The 19,930-nt window shown below is 40.3% G+C and overlaps 1 protein-coding gene across 1 annotated transcript in view; it reads left to right on the top strand.

Annotated features, from left to right (window-relative positions):
• Positions 1–648: 648 nt before the first annotated feature.
• TMPRSS7 (transmembrane serine protease 7) overlaps positions 649–19,930 on the top strand; it is a 39,654-nt gene continuing 20,372 nt past the window's right edge. Inside the window, exons 1-9 of the mRNA XM_036447424.2 lie at positions 649–943; positions 3,454–3,697; positions 6,865–6,995; positions 9,655–9,722; positions 10,808–11,001; positions 12,182–12,220; positions 13,189–13,417; positions 16,238–16,368; positions 18,563–18,675. Coding sequence (XP_036303317.1) covers positions 896–943; positions 3,454–3,697; positions 6,865–6,995; positions 9,655–9,722; positions 10,808–11,001; positions 12,182–12,220; positions 13,189–13,417; positions 16,238–16,368; positions 18,563–18,675 — 1,197 coding nt within the window. The 5' untranslated portion in view covers positions 649–895. The remainder of the gene's footprint in view (positions 944–3,453; positions 3,698–6,864; positions 6,996–9,654; positions 9,723–10,807; positions 11,002–12,181; positions 12,221–13,188; positions 13,418–16,237; positions 16,369–18,562; positions 18,676–19,930) is intronic.

The raw sequence follows: 19,930 nt of genomic DNA, 5'->3' as shown, positions 1-19,930 counted from the left end.
CAACCAAGGTACATGCCCTTGACTGGAATTGAACCCGGGACCTTTCAGTCTGCAGGCCGACGCTCTATCCACTGAGCCAAACCGGTCTTGGCAACATTTTTTTTTTAAAGGGCAATTGATTAGTTTTCCATTGACATCCAGAGCCCCCAGGGAAGCATGTTCTCGTCACAAGGACAAGACGTGTAATGCATGAGCAATCCTAGCCCTTTCCTTCCCTGCCTCATAAGGACAATTCTGACAATGCCCCTCACCATTTCCTTCCTCTCCTCAGCTTGAACCTTATTCAGGTTCACTTAGGGAAGAATGGGAGGGATGGGAGCAGGAGGCTTTTATCAGGAAGAGCCTGAGTTGACTGAGTATTGCCAGTGGAGGGGAAGAAAAGGAAAACAAACAAATCTCTTAGATAGGACTTTTCAGAGAGGGGAGCTGGAAAATTGAGAGCTAAACTGGAGAGGGAAACTTCCAAAGAAAGAGCAATAGGATGTGGAGGTTTGTAAGAAGTGGAGCCTAAGGTTATAGATGAGATATTTTAATATTCTTTAGTAGAGGCTGGCAAAAATTTAAATGATTTGTAAATATTTAGGGGGTTGTTGGACTGTATCCATGTGAGGCAACCTTGCCCGGAGGCTCAATTCTGGGGGCCCTGACTCATATTAGAGTTACATGAAGAAAGCTTTAGTTTGGGATGCAATGCTGACTGCTAGGTCCCTTTAACATTCGCTATATAGCAATGAGGCAGCTTCAGTTTCTGAACTGGACCCGGTGAAGGTAAATTGATTCCTTTCCTCTGAAAGCTAGCTTGAATGTGGCGACCAGTTCTTCTCACGAGAGAATGTAAGGGACTGAAAACTGGCTTTGAGACACCTTTGGATGTTCACATGTGGAACACTTAAAAATGGACAAAGAAAAGAGCGATGTTTCATCCAAACCTGCTGACGTGAATGTAAGTACAGCGTGGGAAGCTTTCTCTGTTGCTTGAGTGCCACTTATTGTTGACCTTGTTAGTAAAATGAGACCATGCTGCTTGATAAAAATAAAGGGAATAAAATGAAATACTTTATCCTCCTCTGGTATTTAATGGATTTTACAAATGTGGGCTTGTTTTGAAGTCCTAGGCTTGGCAATTGATTTGCAGCTGTTTTTCTAAAACTCCAGGGAAATTGTACTGATCTCCGCACAAATTCCATTTTAAAATTTAATCAGTGCTAACTGAGACTGCCTATAATGTGTTCCTGCACTCAAAGACCCAACCCTGGCCTTGTCAGTGCTACATGCACTAGCCTTTCTGTGTGTTTTTCTTTTTCACTTCTTTGGTGGAATATTTGAAAATAGTTTGACACTATAATCAACTCATGGAACGTTTTTTTTTTTCTCTTTGGAAACATCATCCTAAAACATGCAGGACATCACATGAAATGAGGTCTGGTCTAGTTCAATTTCACCAGCAGGAATATAAGCTTCATTTCACTCCAGGGGTTGACAAGGGTGTTTGGCAAAAAAGAATGAGGGAGCCATGAATAATTCAGAATATCCTTGGCCACATATTATCCCATGAATTGGTAGGATAAAAGATGGGAAGACAGGAGCTTTGAAGGGAAGAGTAAAGGAGTGTAACAGAATGAGAGAACTCTTAGGGGAGCCCAGAAGAGAGGTTATTTCTTTGGAGTTGGTGTTCTAGATGGTTGCCTTTAAAGAATGTGTGGTTAAAAGTCATTTCATCACTGGAGTTTAGTTACCCTGACATGTATAAATCTCTCCTTCAAAGAAGCTAAACTCTCACATACATTATTAAAGAATTCACAGGATCAGATGGCAGAGGGTAAAGGAGGAAAAAAAAAAAGGAAGGGAAATAGTTAAATAATGTATTTTTTTCCTCCAACATGTAAGACTTTGCACACAAATACAGTAAAACCAATAATCTTCTCTGAGTCCTTTATTTCATTCTTTACCTTTAAACCATTCTTTTGTGATTGGGAAATGGAACAGGGCAGTGGCTGGCATAAAGGTGCATACGTGTGCGATAATGGTGAAACCAGCATTTTGGTCCTTTCCTACATACGGCCCTCCACAAACATGCCTTTCTCCTGCCACTCAGTCTTGAAGCCACAATTAAGAAATTGTTTCTCTAAGGAACTTATACTCTTTTTTTTAATCCTGTTTCAGCCCAGAAGAAACTGGTCGTGGTAGAAAAGCTATATAATACAAACATTAAAACACAAACACATATCCTCACAGCTGTGTACACAGGAATCGACTCCTGACCTTCCGGTCCTCTGGTCTACACTCCATGAAATTCAGGCCTGTCCTCTGCAGCATCATTATCCAAAAGGGGAAGCTGAGGAGAGGACCTGGGAACCATTTCACTGGAGTTCATATAATATCTTTTATTTTCTCCTGATTTTAATTGTGCTATTCAAACACAAGTCAATTTATTATGCTTATGTAAATCAGTTGACTGACACATTTAGGAATTTTAGCACCAAGGTTCTCTTTACCAAGTGATAGCATTTAAGCACTAGACCAAGCATGTCAAACTCAAAGGCTAACACAGGCCAAATAAACAAGGTTTAAGTTTATGTGGGCTGCAAAATAACAAAAGCTTCAATTTTCAAAGAAACATAGGCTTATTTTGATAGAGACATGCTGAATACAAAGGGCTGAAATAAATGAGTAACCATTAACATAAAATAATAGAACATTTTAATAAAACTTAATATTTTTTCTTGAACATTAACTTACCAGACACTGAATAACTGCACCAATTAATAAGTGTAAAGCAAATAAATCTATTTTTCTTGTTCTCTGAAAGCAAAATATTTCCTGTTATGTGCACCAAACAAGTCAGTCCAAGACTAATGACATGGCAATCAGCTGCAAAAATATTCGCTGCTAGTATCAGTGGAGATAAATGCTATGCCTGTAAGGCACATAGACATCTAAGGAAAATGAATGCAACACGACTATAATAATCAGTCATTTGTGAATGTTGTAGTTCTTTATTAATAACTAGAGGCCCGGTACATGAAATTCGTGCTTGGGTTAGGTCCCTAGGCCTGGCCAGAGATCAGGGCTTATCTGTGAGGTGACTGAAGTGGTGATTGGGAGCCCCTGCTTGCACTCACATTTTGAGCTGCCTGCTTACCTGCCCTGCCCCCTGCAGCCACTGCTGGTCGAGGCCTGGGGGCTGGAGGCAGCTCCTGCATTGAGCGCCTGCCCCCTGGTGGCCAGGGTGCATCATAACGAGTGGTTGTTCTGCCATTTGGCCGATATGCAGATTATGTGTAACAGGATATTGTAAAAATTAAGTTATGAAATTTTCATTAAAATGCTTCTTATATACCATTATATTGGGTGGGCCACAAAAATATTCATTGTGGGCTGCTCAAATATTCATTGAGTCTGACATGCTTGCTCTAGACTGCTTCTAACTGATAATCCATCTTTTCTTTTCAGATATCCAATATCTCAGTTCAGGTGGTCAGTGCCCCCGGGAAGCTGCCAGGGAGAACAGGGAGACCAGTGAGACTAGGGAGACCAGGGAGACGGCCGCCAAGAAAACCCATCAACAAAGCCCAACTCAAGAAGCCACCCAAGAAGAAAGCTCCCTTTTGGAACGTCCAGAATAAGATCATCCTCTTCACCGTGTTCTTAATCATCCTGGCAGTCATAGCCTGGACCCTCCTGTGGCTCTACATCAGTGAGTGAAAATCTACTGGCCTTTGGGGTTAGGGCTTGCCCAGTCAGCTCAGCAGGAGAAATGCAGGCCCCGTCTGACCCTGGCTGATTCTGATAAGTTTTTCTTATTTCTTAGACTATTAATAATAACCATTTCTGAAACTGTTGAGGTTTTTGGAGGAAGAAACCAGAACTGCTTTTCCCCTTTCTTCTTTTCCTACTACTGCTCTCTTCCCACAGGTGAGCAAGAGGAGCAGAGATGGGGGATAGAGTGAGAGTGGAGGAGGATGCTCAGGAGCAACTGTTGACTAGTTCCAAATGTAATCCATTTAAGTCCATTTTTAGCTTTAAAAATGAATGGGATGCTAAACTGTTTCATTTCCTCATTCCACCCACGGCCTGTTTCTAGGCAACCTGATATTCCAGCTCTCTGAGCTTCATTGCACTCATGTGCCTTTCTCTCCCCTGTTTTTATGTTTTTGTTGATCTGATTGATTGGGCAGGAGCCATAGCTAAGTTCTTCCTTAGAGTGTACTAACCTAATGCAGCGTAGCAATTGTAAGCCTTTGTTGACTTACGCCCAACTTCCCACTCTATACATCTTAATATGCTTAATACAAGATATGTGTTCTATCAAGGTTATTAAAATGTGGTTGGAAAGCAAGATTTGTAGGCAAAGAATTAATGAATATTATCTTGAACACTTCAGGCCATCTATAATTTGTGTGGCATAGTGCAAAACATCAGGCATGCCACGATACATCTCCTACCTTCAGAAAGCTCACATATAAATTTTTGTACTCTCAAAAAAACAGTTCAGTGCTAAAAGGGAGGGTGAGTTTATTTTTGTTTTGTTTAATCAATCACTTTATAATCACAGAGGAGAGGCAGCCAACCTACTCAATGATAGAATTCAGAGAAAGCTTCAAGAACTGGTTTCTGAAAATTCATTTGACACATCTTGGAGTACCCACAATGAGCTGGACTCTGTGATAGGCTTGAGGTCAGAGTGGAAGACAGGAAGAATCTCTGTCTTTACATATTAGGGCGAGAAGTCAAGCCAATGGGCAATTAAGTCAAACACAAAAGACACACAATCCCAACCCAGAACAAACCAACTTCTTTCCCATCCGTTCTCTTCTGGCCCTCAACTGATACTTTTCATTGCCCTAGCACTTTTGTATGAAGTTTAGGAAGATCATTGTGCAGAAGTAGTTTGTTGGCTGTGTTAAAGTCAAAGAAAATCCTTTCAGGAAGACAGACTAGTAGGAGCAAAGGGAAAATGGTATGGACTTTTCAACAAATAACAGAGGTTAGTTTCAATATATGCAATTTGGGTGAGGCAAATGGCCTTGAGAAATGAAATGGACAGCTCATCAGGAGACCCACCATGGTCTTGTGTATTGGGCTGCGCTAAAGAGTTTGGTCATTGTAATCATTTCAAGGCCTAATTGATCTCCCTTATATTGTTGTTATGCTTCCTCTTGAGTAATTACTGATGCCAGAGGATGTATGAATTTCTAGATAGAAGTCACAGGTCTCATTCAAATTTTAAAATGTCTGCAAGGGGGGAAAAAGTCTAAGACTCACTTATCTGGTAAAATTAGTAATAAAACAAACCTTTGTTTTATATGAGAAGCCTAGTGAGGCAAATTGATTATTCTAAAGTCACTTAACTTGAAAGAACAAATCTAAGACAGAAGCTCAGGCCTCCTGCTGCCTACTCTGTGCTCCTTTCCCCTCCCCACTGCCTCACTACACTATTTGGAACTAGGGGGACCCTGGGTTGACTACTCAAGAGAGGCTGCTTCTTATCACTCAGCCAAGTTTAACCTTCTTTTGTAAAAAATTAAATTTAATGGAAAAACTCATGTTAATAACATTATATAAGTTTCAGATGTACAATTCTATATCATCTCCACATTCCATTAAGTGTACCATCCAAGGTCTAGCCCCCTTCCATCACCATATAATTGACCCTCTTTACTCTTTTCAACCTTCTTCCACACCCTTCTCCTCTGGTAACTACCATACTGTTCTCTGTCTATGTGTTTGCTTGTTTGTTCTTGTGTTGCTTTGTTTGTTTTATGTCCCACATATGAGTAAAATCATATGGTTCTTGTTCTTTTTTCACCTAACTTATTTCAAATTCACATAATATTCATGCACCATCTTTTTAATAACTATCAGTTATTAAGAATTTCCTTGTGCTCTTCCTCTAGCCCCCTTCTTCTTTCCTTTCCTTCCCACACATATTTATTGAGCTTCAAAGCTAAGTCAGGCACTGGCTACTCTATAATAGGGCTTGAGAAACAAAAAGAAGGTCCTGTTTCTTTAGGAGACCAGCCATCCAGACTGAAGTTATGATACAGTGGGGCTGGTACCGCAAGAAAGAGATTACCACTGCCATGAGGGTCTGGGGATGGTGCCACGTAGCAGGAAGTCCTTGGTAAAAACAAAAAGAAAAGGCAGAAAGAAAGCCCTTATTTCCCAAGCTATTCTCAAACAACAGCAATGTCTTTACCTGTTGTCTGAAGACAACTCAGACACTGTTGTGTCTTTGCCTGTTTCTGAGCAGGCCTGATGCTCAAAGCCATTGACCTCACAGGCAAAGCATTTGAGAAAAAGTGACCTGTCACTGGGATGAGGACCTCAGTGGCTTATCAGAAGGATGAGTTCTCCCTGCACCTCACAGAACTGAGGGTAGGCCAGCACCCTGAGCATCAGCCAAAGTCAGACAGAGGACGAGAGGTCAGGGCTCAGTGAAGGACAACTGGGGGCCCTCCCCTCTTCTCCCACTACGCTCACTTTTCCTCAGAGCTTGACTGTATACATTTCTTACCTCCTTACCTTCTACAGACTTGGGATCCATGAAAATTCTCTTTGGCCCCTTAGTGACTCTATGACATGTAGACTGTCTAAGAGGTATATCTTTGTCCTTTTAATCTTGTTCTTAAGTAGTTGTCAGAAGCTGATAGAAGAGAGTATCCTAAGGGACATAGTGATTTACTATTGATGGAAGAGATGTTATTAACTACATTTAGAACTCCCCAAGCTGTGAACCAGTAAAATACATAGTTGCCTAAAATAAAATAATTTCAGGAACTTGATACTGGCATAGATCAGGCAATGCCTCATTACCACACACATGGGAAAGCCCCCCTACCTGCCTTTTCTCTTGTCTTACAGGCAAGACAGAAAGCAAAGATGCTTTTTACTTTGTTGGAATGTTTCGCATCACCAATATTGAGTTTCTTCCTGAATACCGGCAGAAGGAGTCCAGGGAATTTCTGTCAGTGACACGAACTGTACAACAAGTGGTGAGGTGATGGGGGTGGTGGTGAGAGGCTGGGCAGGGTGGGGTCAGGGGGTGAAAGGTGGGGGTGGAAGGATCACAGTGTGCTGGGTATGCAGAGAAAGTGGTCAGGAAACATGGGATTTAGCTCTTGTTGGCTGTAAAATAGAATTGCTTATTTGATAGAATTGTTTTTTTTCTTTTTTTCTTTCTGCTGAAAGTAAAAGAAATGGCTCTGTGAGCTTCATTTTCAGTTCTTCTCATCTGTGAAATAAAAGGATTGGACCAGGTGATCTTTAAAATGTCTTTTAGTACTGATGTGACATGTGTGCTGATTGATTCTGTGATCAGCATACATTTATTTATTTCAACATCCATACACTGACATCTCTCCACTTAAAGAGAACATCCTCCTTAAAGAACTAAGGCAGATTTATTATAAAAATTTAGAAATGTCTAAAAAATAAAAGAGGTATAAAGTATCTAAAAGTGAAAAGTACAAATAAAATATGTAAAGTGTAAAACCCATCAAAGTATAAAACAAACTTTAAAATCTTATCTAACTTCGAAAATTGAGCCCTGTTTTATTCTGGACCATACCGACACGGGGGATAGCTCAATACTGAGATATTCAGTCTTATAATCTGATACTTAACTTTTACCATTAGATTGTATTTTTCTAGACAAGTAAGTGTTCTTTCAAAAATAACTTTCAAACCTAGCCAGTTTTGCTCAGTGGATAGAGCATTTTCCTGTGGACTGAAGGGTCCTGAGTTCAATTCTGGTCAAGGACACATGCCTGGGCAGCCGATCAATGATTCTCTCATCATTGACATTCCTCTCTCTCTCTCTCTCTCTCTCTCTCTCTCTCTCTCTCTCTCTCTCTCTCTCTCTCTCTCTCTCTCTCTCTCTTCCTTTCTCTCTGAAATCAATAAAGAGATATATTTTTTAAAAGAACAAAAAGAAAATAAGTTTTAATACTACAAAATTAGAAAATTCCTTTTTATTGGATATTTAAGTTGTTTTCAGCTTTTTCTACTATTGATAATGCTACAATAAATTATTTGCATTTATTAGTAGTGGCAGAACACAGAAGTTAAGCTTGATTAAGGTGAATTAAGCTTGATTAAGGAAGAGCTGCGAGAGAGAGCAAGCAAGACAAGAGTGGGCACAGTGGCTCTTATTTATTGAGGGCTTTCTATACACTGGCTATGTTGCTAAACACTTTATTTTTTAAAATATGTTTTTATTAATTTCAGAAAGGAATGGAGAGAGAGAGAAAGATAGAAACATCAATGGTGAGAAAGAATCATTGATTGGCTGCCTCCTGCATGTCCCCACACTGGGGATAGAGCCTGCAACCTGGGCATGTTCCTTGACTGGAAATCAACCGTGACTTCAGGTTCATAGGTCGACGCTCAACCACTGAGCCACACCAGCCAGGCTCACCCCTTTATTTTTAATATTTATCAGTTATTCCTCAAATTATCCCAAAGAGGTAGGCATTTTGACAACCACTTTACAGATTGGAAGAAAGGAAAAAGAGAAAGGAAGGAAGAAAGAATGAAGGAGAAAAGGAGAGGTGGGAGAAAAACACAATCGAGGCTCAGCAGGTATAGGTAACGTGTTCTGTGTTGCATAGTGAATTTAAACTCCACAGCTCATATTCCCCCCACTATGCTATATTATTTCTAAGGTGATTTACCAGTCCCCTCCTTCTTCTGAGCAATTAGGTGGGTAATTGTTGCTACTGTGTAGAAAGGAGAATTCAAGAGAAGATTTGACAAATGAGTCAGTTTGGTTTTAGAAATGCTAAGTGTGGGGGGGGGGGAAAGATAAATTGATTGAAAGGGAGCCTTTTGAGATCTAGTTAATGGAGTAGTAAAAGGGCTGGTGAGCTGGGAAAGGGTTGGTTGTCCTGATTGTGGGCACCACTCGCCCCCTAGTGGCTAATATAACAATGTGTCCTTAAGAATTTAATTTTTCAATGCTATTTATTAATAGAAAAGAGGTTGGGTCATGCACTTTTAAAATGTGCTTAAAGGCATTTGCTTTGTTAATTGTGGAGAAAATTAACTTTAGAATAGGCAGAACACAGAAGTTAAGCTTGATTAAGGTGAATAAAGACAGAAATAAGTGAAGGTAACAAATTATTATTCAGAGAAAACAGAATGAAAGTTAAAAAAAAAAAAAAAATCCAAGACTGCTACAGGCAGTAAAAATGTATTTGAATTCAAGGAATAGCCCTGGTCTGTGCTGTTCAGTGGTTAGAGCATCAGCCTGCACACTAAAGGTTCTTGGGTTCGATTCCTGGTCAAGGGCATATACCTGGGTTGCAGATTTTATCCCTGGCCTGGTCAGAGCACATGCTGGAGGCGACCAATCAATGTGTCTCTCTCATACCAATGTTTCTCTCTCCTCTCTCTTTCTACCTTCTCTCCTTGCCTTTCTTCTACTCTCTCTAAGAAAAAATAAATGAAAAAAATCCTCTGGTGATGATTTAACTACCCGTCCCCTCCCACCCCACCCCCCAAAAAGAAGAAAATGAATTCAAGGAATAATGTCTGGGTTTGGAGTTAGAGGCCTTACTTTGAGTCTTATCTCCTTGACAGCTGATCAAAGCTTAGTACTGTGAGAGGAAGCCAGAGTGGAAGGCTTCAGACACCCTGGTTCTTCTTTTTCAGGTAAACCTGGTGTACACAACATCTGCCTTCTCCAAATTCTACAAGCAGTCTGTCATTGCAGATGTCAGGTACTGTGTGCCCCTTGCTTTGGGATTTCTGTGTTCCCTGCTGTAACACCCTCTCAAAGCCCGAAAAGGCCAAGATACCATCATTCTCTAGCAACTTCTTAGGGGTGATTGTGGATTAATTCCCTTTTAGCACAATAGTGACCCAATTCTTTGCTGTGCTCTCATGCTGAGTTTTCCTTTTTATCTACCAAAGCCTGCCCTTTCCACATAGCTGGGATCCAGGACCCCTGTTCTAATGCCACTGGGCAGAATGGCTATGTACAGGGTCAGGGCAAAAATAAAACACAGACCCATATTTCTCAAAGTATATTCAGTAAAAACTGACCACTAAAGGCCTTCTGAGAGAAAAAATAAAATATTCCATGATCAAATAATTTTTAGGAAAAACCATGTGCCCTGTACTATCACCCACCTTCCCCCACTCCCAATACACTTGCAGAGATTCACAGTCCACTTTGGTATTAAAGCCTTAGAATAAAGCAATTTGTTTACTTTCCTTCACTTTTATCACCCAAATTATTTACTACAGAATATTATCTTGTTTGTTTGTTTATTTCCCCCCCATAAATCATGATAATATTTGTGCAGTTAGCAGTGCCTGCTACAGGGTCCTACTGAAACCAAAATGGGGTGAATTCCTGGTTGTATTACTTACTAGCTGTGTGGTTTTGAGTTGTAGTTGGTCTTAATTTTCTCATCTGAAAAATTAGAACAATAATCAACTTTTTTGATACAATTAAATGCGACAAAGCAGATTTAGCACTGTGTATGGATACCAGGAGGTAATAAAAATTATAACTTGCAGTGAATACTGATTGACAGCCACAGAAATAGTGTTTTCTCCATGGAGGTCCAATATCCACTAATGGTTATAGATCTGAACCCAACACAAGAACACACACACCATGATGCTTTCCCTCTCCAGTCCCCCATCAAATGTGATGAATCCCTAAAGAAGGTAGTTGTGTTCAGTTGAAAGCTATGCTCACAGGCCTGACCTTGAAATTACCAGCTGGGCCATTGGCTTCCTATAACAGTCTGCTTCCTAAGAGGTATCTCTGAACATCTTTCTCCATTCTCTACAGCAGTAACAACAAAGGCGGCCTCCTGGTCCACTTCTGGATTGTGTTTGTCATGCCACATGCCAAGGGCCACATCTTCTGTGAGGACTGTGTGGCCGCCATCCTGAAGGACTCCATCCAGACGAACATCATAAACCGGACCTCTGTGGGAAGCCTGCAGGGTCTGGCAGTAGATATGGACTCCGTGGTTCTAAATGGTGATTGTTGGCTAATTCCCCTTTAAGCAGTCCTTCCTGCAGCACTCCTGGTGCGGTCATTATTGCAGTCACCATGGTAATGGAGTATTCTCTAGGCAGCCCCAGTGGAACAGGACTAGTGGAGGATAAGAGAGCTATGTTGATAAAGGAAGTTACTAAATGTTACATACATTGATTGGACAATTGAACTGGGGACAAAATATATATGAAACTGAATTTATTGAAATGTACCCCTCCCTATATTTAGTTTGGTTTATTCAAACTAAGGCTCCAATGCACAACATCCTGCAGAAGGAAAATTTCTCTGAGTTTTGCCTTGTCTCTTTCCTCATCCAGACAGAACTGAATCTATGTTATGTAGTACTGCCCAGTGCTCCCAACAGCCTGCCCCAGGGCCATGTCAAATGTAAACTCCATCATTTGTCTTAACAGTATAACGGTTTAATTTTTGCATAATACAAAATTTATGCAGTGTTCTCTCTTTTAAAAAATATATTTTATCGATTTTTTTTTTACAGAGAGGAAGGGAGAGAGAGCTAGAAACATCAACCAGCTGCCTCCTGCACACCCCCTACTGGGGATGACCAGCTGCCTCCTGCACATCCCCTACTGGAGATATGCCCGCAATCAATGTACATGCCCTTGACTGGAATTGAACCTGAGGCCTTCAGTCTGCAGACTGATACCCACTGAGCCAAACCAGTTTCAGCTGCAATGTTCTCTTTTGATTTCAATCATATATTTGCTAGGCAGATAGTAGGAAGCTAATGCATACTTGTTAAATGAATGAAAATTCTGTACCACATATACTATTTCAGATATAATTATTATGACTAATTATTATCATATTTATTGTTTCCCTTTTACCTTTAAAATGTTTAAAGCTTGTTACTGTGGATAACTTCAAGCATACATAAGGAAAGAGAATAGAAAAATTAACTCTAATATACCCTTTACTTAGCTTCAAAAACCATCAGCTCACATCTGTCCTATTTGATCTCTAAATACCTAAACAACCTTCCCCTCCCCTCACTGGATTATTTTAAAACAAACCCCAGATATGTTGGATTGCTTTTAAAGGACTGAAAATACTTTTTTTTCTAGGCAAAATTCTAACAGGATGAAATGATGAGACTGACGGATCTTTTTTCTATGTGCGTTTGTTTGTTTTTCAATGCAGCTGGGCTTCGGTCAGATTACTCTTCCACCATAGGACCTGGTAAATTATGTCATGTGGTTTCTTCTCTCCCCCTATCCTCTCCTGCACCCCCCACTGCCTCCAAATGGGTATCTTTTGGGCTGTCGTTTTCCTTTTCAACTGATGGTATGTGTTAGTGCTCTCTCAGTTATAAGTGACAGAAATATAAGAAATATACTCAAGCTGGTTTAAGCATAAAAGAAATTTGTATTTGTCTCATATGAATGGGGCTCCCCTGGGTGGGGGTGGGGCTTCAGGTACAGTTGGGCCAGGTTCTAAGACAGCATATCACCAGGACTCTGCATCTCTGCCTTTTTCTGTTGAGACCCCATCAAGTGTATTTGTCCAATGTGGTGGCCTACGTGGCAGATCCAGGCTTGTAGTTTATCATTTTAAAAATATATTTTATTGATTTTTTACAGAGAGAAAGAGAAGGATAGAGAGTTAGCAACATCGATGAGAGAGAAACATTGATCAGCTGCCTCTTACACACACCCTACTAGGGATGTGCCCACAACCAAGGTACATGCCTTTGACTGGAATTGAACCTGGGACCTTTCAGTCCCCAGGCCGATGCTCTATCCACTGAGCCAAACCAGTTAGGGCAGTTTATCAGTTTAGTAACCATGGTGGGAATAAGCCCACATAGACTTCCCGATAGTCTCTGCAGAAGTGCTGGGACTGGGTCTCAGTATTGGTTGACATGCCCAATCCTGACCCAGCTTATCGGACTCTCTGATTGGCCAGTCAGAATCACTTGCTCACCTCTGCACCCAGGGGTGAGGTTAACCCCAACCGAACCACGTAGACATGATGAGGAGAGTGTCTCAAAGTGATATCCCGCTGCTGTGATCAGGAGAGAGGGGAGCGGCCTACAGACTGGCAAAGGCAGCAGGTGGCCTCCACCTGACCTCTTCTGCTCTTTCCTCTTCTGATAAGATTTCTAGAAAAGTCATTCCTAAAACAAAACGAGAGCACTGTCTCCACAGACAAAGGCTGCTCTCAGTACTTGTATGCAGACCACCTGTCTCTTCGCTACCCTCTGGAGATCTCGGCCACCTCCGGGAGGCTCATGTGCCACTTCAAACTGGTGGCCATCGTGGGCTACCTGATCCGCCTGTCCATCGAGTCCGTCCAGATCGAGGCCGACAACTGCGTCACTGACTCCCTGACCATCTACGACTCCCTCCTGCCAATCCGGAGCACCGTCTTGTACAGGTACCGGGCAGGCCTCCGGCTGTGGGTGAAAAGATGTTTTTACAATGTCTCCCATTTTGTAGCATCTGGGTTCCCCGTGGATTTTTGTGAGCCACTACTGTGTATACTCAGGTCAATGATGGGCCCATGCTCTGTATTAGCCTATCGGATACAATGTTGTTGGGTGTTTTTGTTGTTGTTGTTGTTGTTGTTGTTTTTTGTAATATAAGAGAGTTTATTTATTTATTTATTTATTTATTTATTTATTTTTGTAGTATAAAAGAGTCGAAATCAGTACAGCAGGACCATCAGCCAATATTTCTGAAATCTAACAGATTTTTAAATTTTTTTTTACTTTTATTGCAATCATAGTGAAGAACACCATTTCAATAAAGTGTGAGAATAAATATTCTGTGATAACTGCATAATATCAATAAAACAATTAAATGTTGTTCCTTATTTTAAAATAATACAATGTTCATTGTGAAAGTGAGGTCAGAGAAAACAGTATCAACTATTTCACAAGTCCATTACCCAGGACAAATATATGTTATATTTTTGCATAAATATTTTCATTTTCACACACACACACACACACACACACACACACATTAATAATTTTTTACTTTGTGAGTTTCTTAGGATTTTGTTAACCTAATGTCAGTTGACCTTTAGTTAGAATTATTTTTTGTGATCCACTGTGCTAAAAATATACATGAATTATTTTACTTTTAATAGTATTAACATATCTATGCAATAGTGTTTTCTGAATGTATTTATTTCTTTGTATTTTTGGGATGCATGTGTATGTCAAAAATCCATACAGTATATGAAGGTATGCAGTGAATGGTAACGTTATTGCTGGCTCTCACTTCTCAACCATAGTTGTGGAGTTTTTTTCATCCTTTCAGACATATTTAGTTATTTTCTTATTTAAGCCTCACCACAATGCTATGAGGAGTATACCTTTATTACTTCTGTTCGTAGTAGGAAACGTGGCATTTATGAAGACTTAGTACTTGATTGCCCACAGTTTTTCAGCCAGAGAAGTGATGGACCTGAGTTTTGAACCCAGTTTTATTAGCTACTAAGTACCCCTTTCTATCGGGTCTAGTAATAATTAATGTCGTTTTTAAACATTCGTTTAAAATCTTGCTTGGCGTTGACTTGTATTGACATAACCTTCAAACACGTGGTATCTACAGAACGTGTGAAGTGCAATTAACAAGTTTTGCTTGAAAAAGTTTGTGTTTGGTTTGGTTTTTGTTGCAAAACTAGGGCTAAGAAGATGGCGGATGAAGAGCATATTCGGCACTGCATGCTTTACGAGTTCCAATTAGGGAGAAAAGCAAGTGAGGCTGCAAAAAACATCTGTAGTGCTCTTGGTCAAGATGCAGTTAGCGCCAGAAAATGCCAGCGTTGGTTTGAGAAATTTCACGAGGGAAATTTTTCGTTAGATGACAAGAGTGGTCGAGGCCGTGTGTCCAATTTTGATCAAGAAGCTCTTCAAGCTCTTTTGGTGCAAAATCCTCAAATTATCCAACAAGAGCTTGCGACAACTTTAAATTGTTCACAAAAAACAATTTCCAATCAATTGCGTGCACTTGGCAAAGTCCAAAAGTTTGGAAAATGGGTTCCTCATGAGTTGACCGACAACAGCTGTAATCAAAGAGTCACAATTTGCAGTTCGCTCCTCTCTCGTCAAAACCGTTTGCCGTTTTTAGAGCAAATTGTTACTGGAGATGAAGAATGGCTGCTGTATGTTAATTTGAAAAGGCGGCCTCAATGGTTGGACAAAAATGAGGCTCCGCAGCCCACGCCAAAACCTGACTTGCATGCGAAAAAAGTGATGTTGTGTGTTTGGTGGAATTTTAAAGGAATTCTTCATTATGAACTTTTACCATCTACCCAAACCATTACAAGTGCAGTGTATAGTGCCCAACTGGAAAGGTTAGCCCAAGCTTTAAGAGAAAAAGAACCCGCGCTGATTAATCAGAAGGGCGTAATTCTTCACCAGGATAACGCACGACCGCATACTGCAAGAATCACTGCTGAAAAACTGCGCCAGTTGGAATGGGAAGTTCTCCCTCAACCTGCATATTCTCCTGATATTGCCCCTTCCGATTACCATTTGTTTCGTTCTTTGCAAAACTTTCTTCTTGGAAAAAAATTTAATAATGAAGAATGTCTCAAAAATGCATTGACCGAATTTTTTGCATCAAAATCACAAGAATTTTACAACAGAGGGATTAAAACGCTTCCTGAGCATTGGGCACAAGTAGTAGAAAACAACGGCAACTATATTGTTGATTAAATTTTGTTGTATTGTTTAAATAAATTCGATTTTAAAAAAAGTATTAGAAAACGACATTAATTATTACTAGACCTAATACCTTGTTTGTCCCCAAGAAGGGTCCAGTGATGGCCCCCCAGGGGAATTCCTTGGCAGTTTTCTGTTCCTGTATCAGCTCCCTTCCATGTGTGGTACCCTGTAGTTTAGGGGTGTCGAACTCAATCAGAGAAGGGGCCAAAATCTAAAATCCAGCCTAAATTGTGGGCCGAATGGTTTACTGAACAGTCATAAACTGTCATTGTGATGGAAACGCAGCGGAGTGCAGTGATGACAGCGTGGTGCAGGCCACATTGCAAGGCCTGGCGGGACAGATTTGGCCCGCGGGCCTTGTGTTTGACACATGTGCTCTAGTTGATGAAGAACTGGCTGGTGGAGTTTGATGAACAAGAACTGTGTGGCTGGCCCAGAAAATGTGTGGAACTAGTGTGGGACGTAGGCCCATCCTCAATAACCTGCTCGTCATCAATTGTTTTGTTATCTGATTTCAGAATGTGTGAACCCTCAAGAACATTAATGTCATTTGTTTCTACAAATAATCTGATGTTGGTGACATTTAAATCTCCTCAGATACGGAGGCTATCAGGAATCCGGGCATATTTCGAAGTCATTCCAGAACAAAGTAAGTTTTCTACCCACAAAAAAAGTCACCTGTAGAAATATTTGCTATGACTCCTGTCTGATCTCCCCTGAGACTGTTGGTCAGGGAATAGAAATATTCTATCAGTTATTCTAGCAGAGAAAATTTAATTTAAAGAACTGGTAACTCAATATTAAGGCGTTAACTAGGTAACTTAGGAGGCAAACACACACACACACACACACACACACACACAAAAAAAAAAAAAAAAAAAAAACCCCACAAAACAACCCTGAGTTTTCTTTGTATCATGTAGAAAGCACCACGTGCAAGAATCAACTGGAGGAATAGAGCTTGGAGGAGGGATTTGTGAAATGAAACTCTGAGGAAGGGTTGCTGCTCAGCTGGTGCTGGTGTTTCTGAGTTCAGAGGGAAATATTCATGGACCTGGAACCCAGACCTCTCAGGAGAGGGTGCCAGGCAGTGGAGGCTGGTATCTTTGGGGGAGATGCAATAAAGTAGATGGTGGAGAAACTACCAACAGGATTCAGCTCTGTACAGGAACGAAGTGCTATCTGCGGGGCTGAAGTAGTGTCCTTGGGTGACCCTTCCAGGAATAAGAGGCAGGAAGTCTGATTCTTTCTCCTCCATCTTCTAGTTTCCAGTTGGCATCGCCATTGGCAGAACCTATCAGGAAGTCAGGTAGTAAAGAAAGGAAATGGTTTGCAGAGTCCCAGCCTGGCACTGCAGAACAGAGAAGGGTCAGTTTGGAGCTGGTAGGCAAGTAACTAGCACACTAGTCCATCTTGTGTGATGTCCCATTTATAATCATGCATGAGAATGCCTTCTCAGAAAATGCCTGTGAAGCAAAAACCTTGAGGATTTAATGGGTTTTACTAGGCCACAGGGAGCAAAAATTATCCCCCTCATTCTTCTCTTTTGGACTTAAGGTAATGAAGTAAAGCAAAACAAAAAGAAACTCTAGTCTCTTTGTGATACGTGTTCCAACTGATTGGATTTTGCAGGTCATGTCTTGGTAACTTTTAAAAATAATTTATCTTTATTGTTGAAAGTATTATAGATGTCCCCCCTATTCTCCTAGGTAACTTCTTTATGAGCATCAATAAAGCCAAAGGGATCAGAATGGGAGATAAGGGTGAAGAGGGAAGAGGATTTGGATTACGAAGATAATGATAGATGTAGTTTCATCTATAGTTTAAGGCATTGGCTTATTTTGGTAATTTTTCTGCTTCAAATTATTACAAAACCAAATGTAAAATGGATTTATTGGACTAGATATTTGAGATATTATTGGATTGAAAATTATCTCTAACTTCAAAGCTTAAAAATGTGATTATTTTACAAACATTGTAATGGACTTTATCTATTCACTAAACAAATAATTATTGAGCATCTTTATATGCCAGGAATGGCTGTAGATATTAGGGAAATAGCAATAAACAAAATAGAGGTAAAAAAATGCTCTTAAGAAGCTTACATTCTAGCAGAATGTTACCATATCAGCAAGAATAGACATTTAGATTGTCTTAAACAGAACATGTTATGTAAACTGGGTATATTTTAACAACAAAGATGCACTTAGTTGAACAAAAGAAGTTCAGAAACTTTTTAAAATTTATATCAACTGTGTGTTTTTAAAATATATTTTTATTTATTTCAGAGAGAAAAGGGGGAAGGAGAGAGAGAGAGAGAGAGAGAGAGAGAGAGAGAGAGAGAGAGAGAGAGAGAGAGAGAGAGAGAGAGAGAGAGAGAGAGAGAGAGAGAGAGAGAGAGAGAGAAAATCATTGATTGGATGCATCCTGCATGCCTCCCACTGGGGATCAAGCCTGCAACTTTAGCATGTGCCTGGACCATGACTGATTGGGAATGGAACCATGACCTCCTGGTTCATAGGTCAATGCTCAACCACTAACTAAACCATGCTGGCCAGGCTAAAATGTGTGTGTGTTCTTTGTGGTTTTTTTTTTAAAGAAAATAATAGCATCCTGTAAATGTGTAACCAAATACATTATTTGAAAACAAATATAGAATTTGAACAAATAGTTTAGCTATACCTATGTAGGGTACTATTTCTTTTATAAAAATTTAGTTTAAATCCATATATACATGCTTATTGATTAAGAAACTGTGCATTTCTAGTGAAAGAAATATATGTAGTGTCTTTCCCACAATGTCAAAACTTCAAATCATTTTACTGGATTTTTTTTTTCTTCAGAGTGTGAAAACACAGTGTTGGTCAAAGAAACCACTGGCTTTGAAGGGAAAATTTCAAGTCCATATTACCCAAGCTACTATCCTCCGAAATGCAAGTGTACCTGGAAATTTCAGGTAGCCTAATTTTATCACTATCTTAAAAAAATACTGTTATCTTACTTTTAGTAGCAATTCATCTTTGAACTAAATTACCTCTATTATAAAATTTAATTATAAAAAGTGTTAGTTAATTTTATAACATGTAAACATTTTTTAAATATAATATCTAGAACATGAAAGTTTTTGCAACCTCAACCCTCTTCCTACATATTAACTGCCCTTTGCAGCCTGGGGATTATTTTACCATTTATTATTTTGTCTGTTTGTATTAAAAATGCAAAGACATTTTATGGGATCAAAGAATTTACTATTTTATTATGACAGAGGTCATTTGTTAATTTTTAATTACTTCACCATCCAAATAATAATAGGAATAATAAATAAATAATAAGTTGGATTAGGCATATATATTTCAGTTGTATAAACAAACCATAATGTAAATTTATAGAATATGTACATCTCCTATTGGTGCTAGACAGCGTGGGTGTTCCTGCCTTTTTTTTTTTTTTTAAATCTTAGTCTGTATTTTTCTTTCTCCAACTCTAGTTTCATGTGGAGAGAGATAGGATAAGATGTCATCTTTGGTCTTTCAGTATCCTAATATATAAAAAGCCAGGGGCCATCACGACTGAAACAATCAGACGGATGACCAAATACAGGCTGCATGGGGCAACAAGGCTGGCAGGGGGGTTAGTGAGGGATAACCAAACGACTGAACAGCAGGCTGAATGGGGCGACCAGGTGGGCAGGAGGGCAACCAGGCTGGCGAGGGTAGGGGGGCAGTAAGGAGTGACCAGACCAGCGGAAACAGGGCAGTTAGGGGCAACCAGGCCCGAAGAGGGGTTAGTTGGGGGAATAGCCAGGCTGGCAGAGGGGGCAGTAAGAGGCAATCAAGCTGGTGGGAAGGGGACAGTTAGGGGTGACCAGGCCAGTAGGGGGACAGTTGGGGGCAGCCAGGCTGGTAGGGAAGGCAGTTAGGGGCAATCAGGTTGGCAGGCAGAATTGATTAGGAGTGATCAGTCAGTCAGGCAGGCAGATAAGCAGTTAGGAGCCAGTTGGTCCCAGATTGTAAGAGGGATGTCTGACTGGCAGTAAGACATTCCCTGAGGAGTCCCAGGTTGGAAAGGGTGCAGGTTGGGCTATGGGGAACTAACACCCCTCGCCCCCACAGTGCATGAATTTCATACGCCAGGCCTCTAGTATATGTACAAAATCATTATAGTGTGACATAGCAATTAGATGTAAGCAGCAAGCAATATACTGTTTGCAT

The sequence above is a fragment of the Pipistrellus kuhlii genome, unplaced genomic scaffold, assembly GCF_014108245.1.
Source record: "Pipistrellus kuhlii isolate mPipKuh1 unplaced genomic scaffold, mPipKuh1.p scaffold_m20_p_2, whole genome shotgun sequence".
In the NCBI taxonomy this organism is placed as follows: domain Eukaryota; kingdom Metazoa; phylum Chordata; class Mammalia; order Chiroptera; family Vespertilionidae; genus Pipistrellus; species Pipistrellus kuhlii.
Note: the sequence above shows the minus strand (reverse complement) of the source record. Positions and strands in the feature narration are given on the sequence as shown.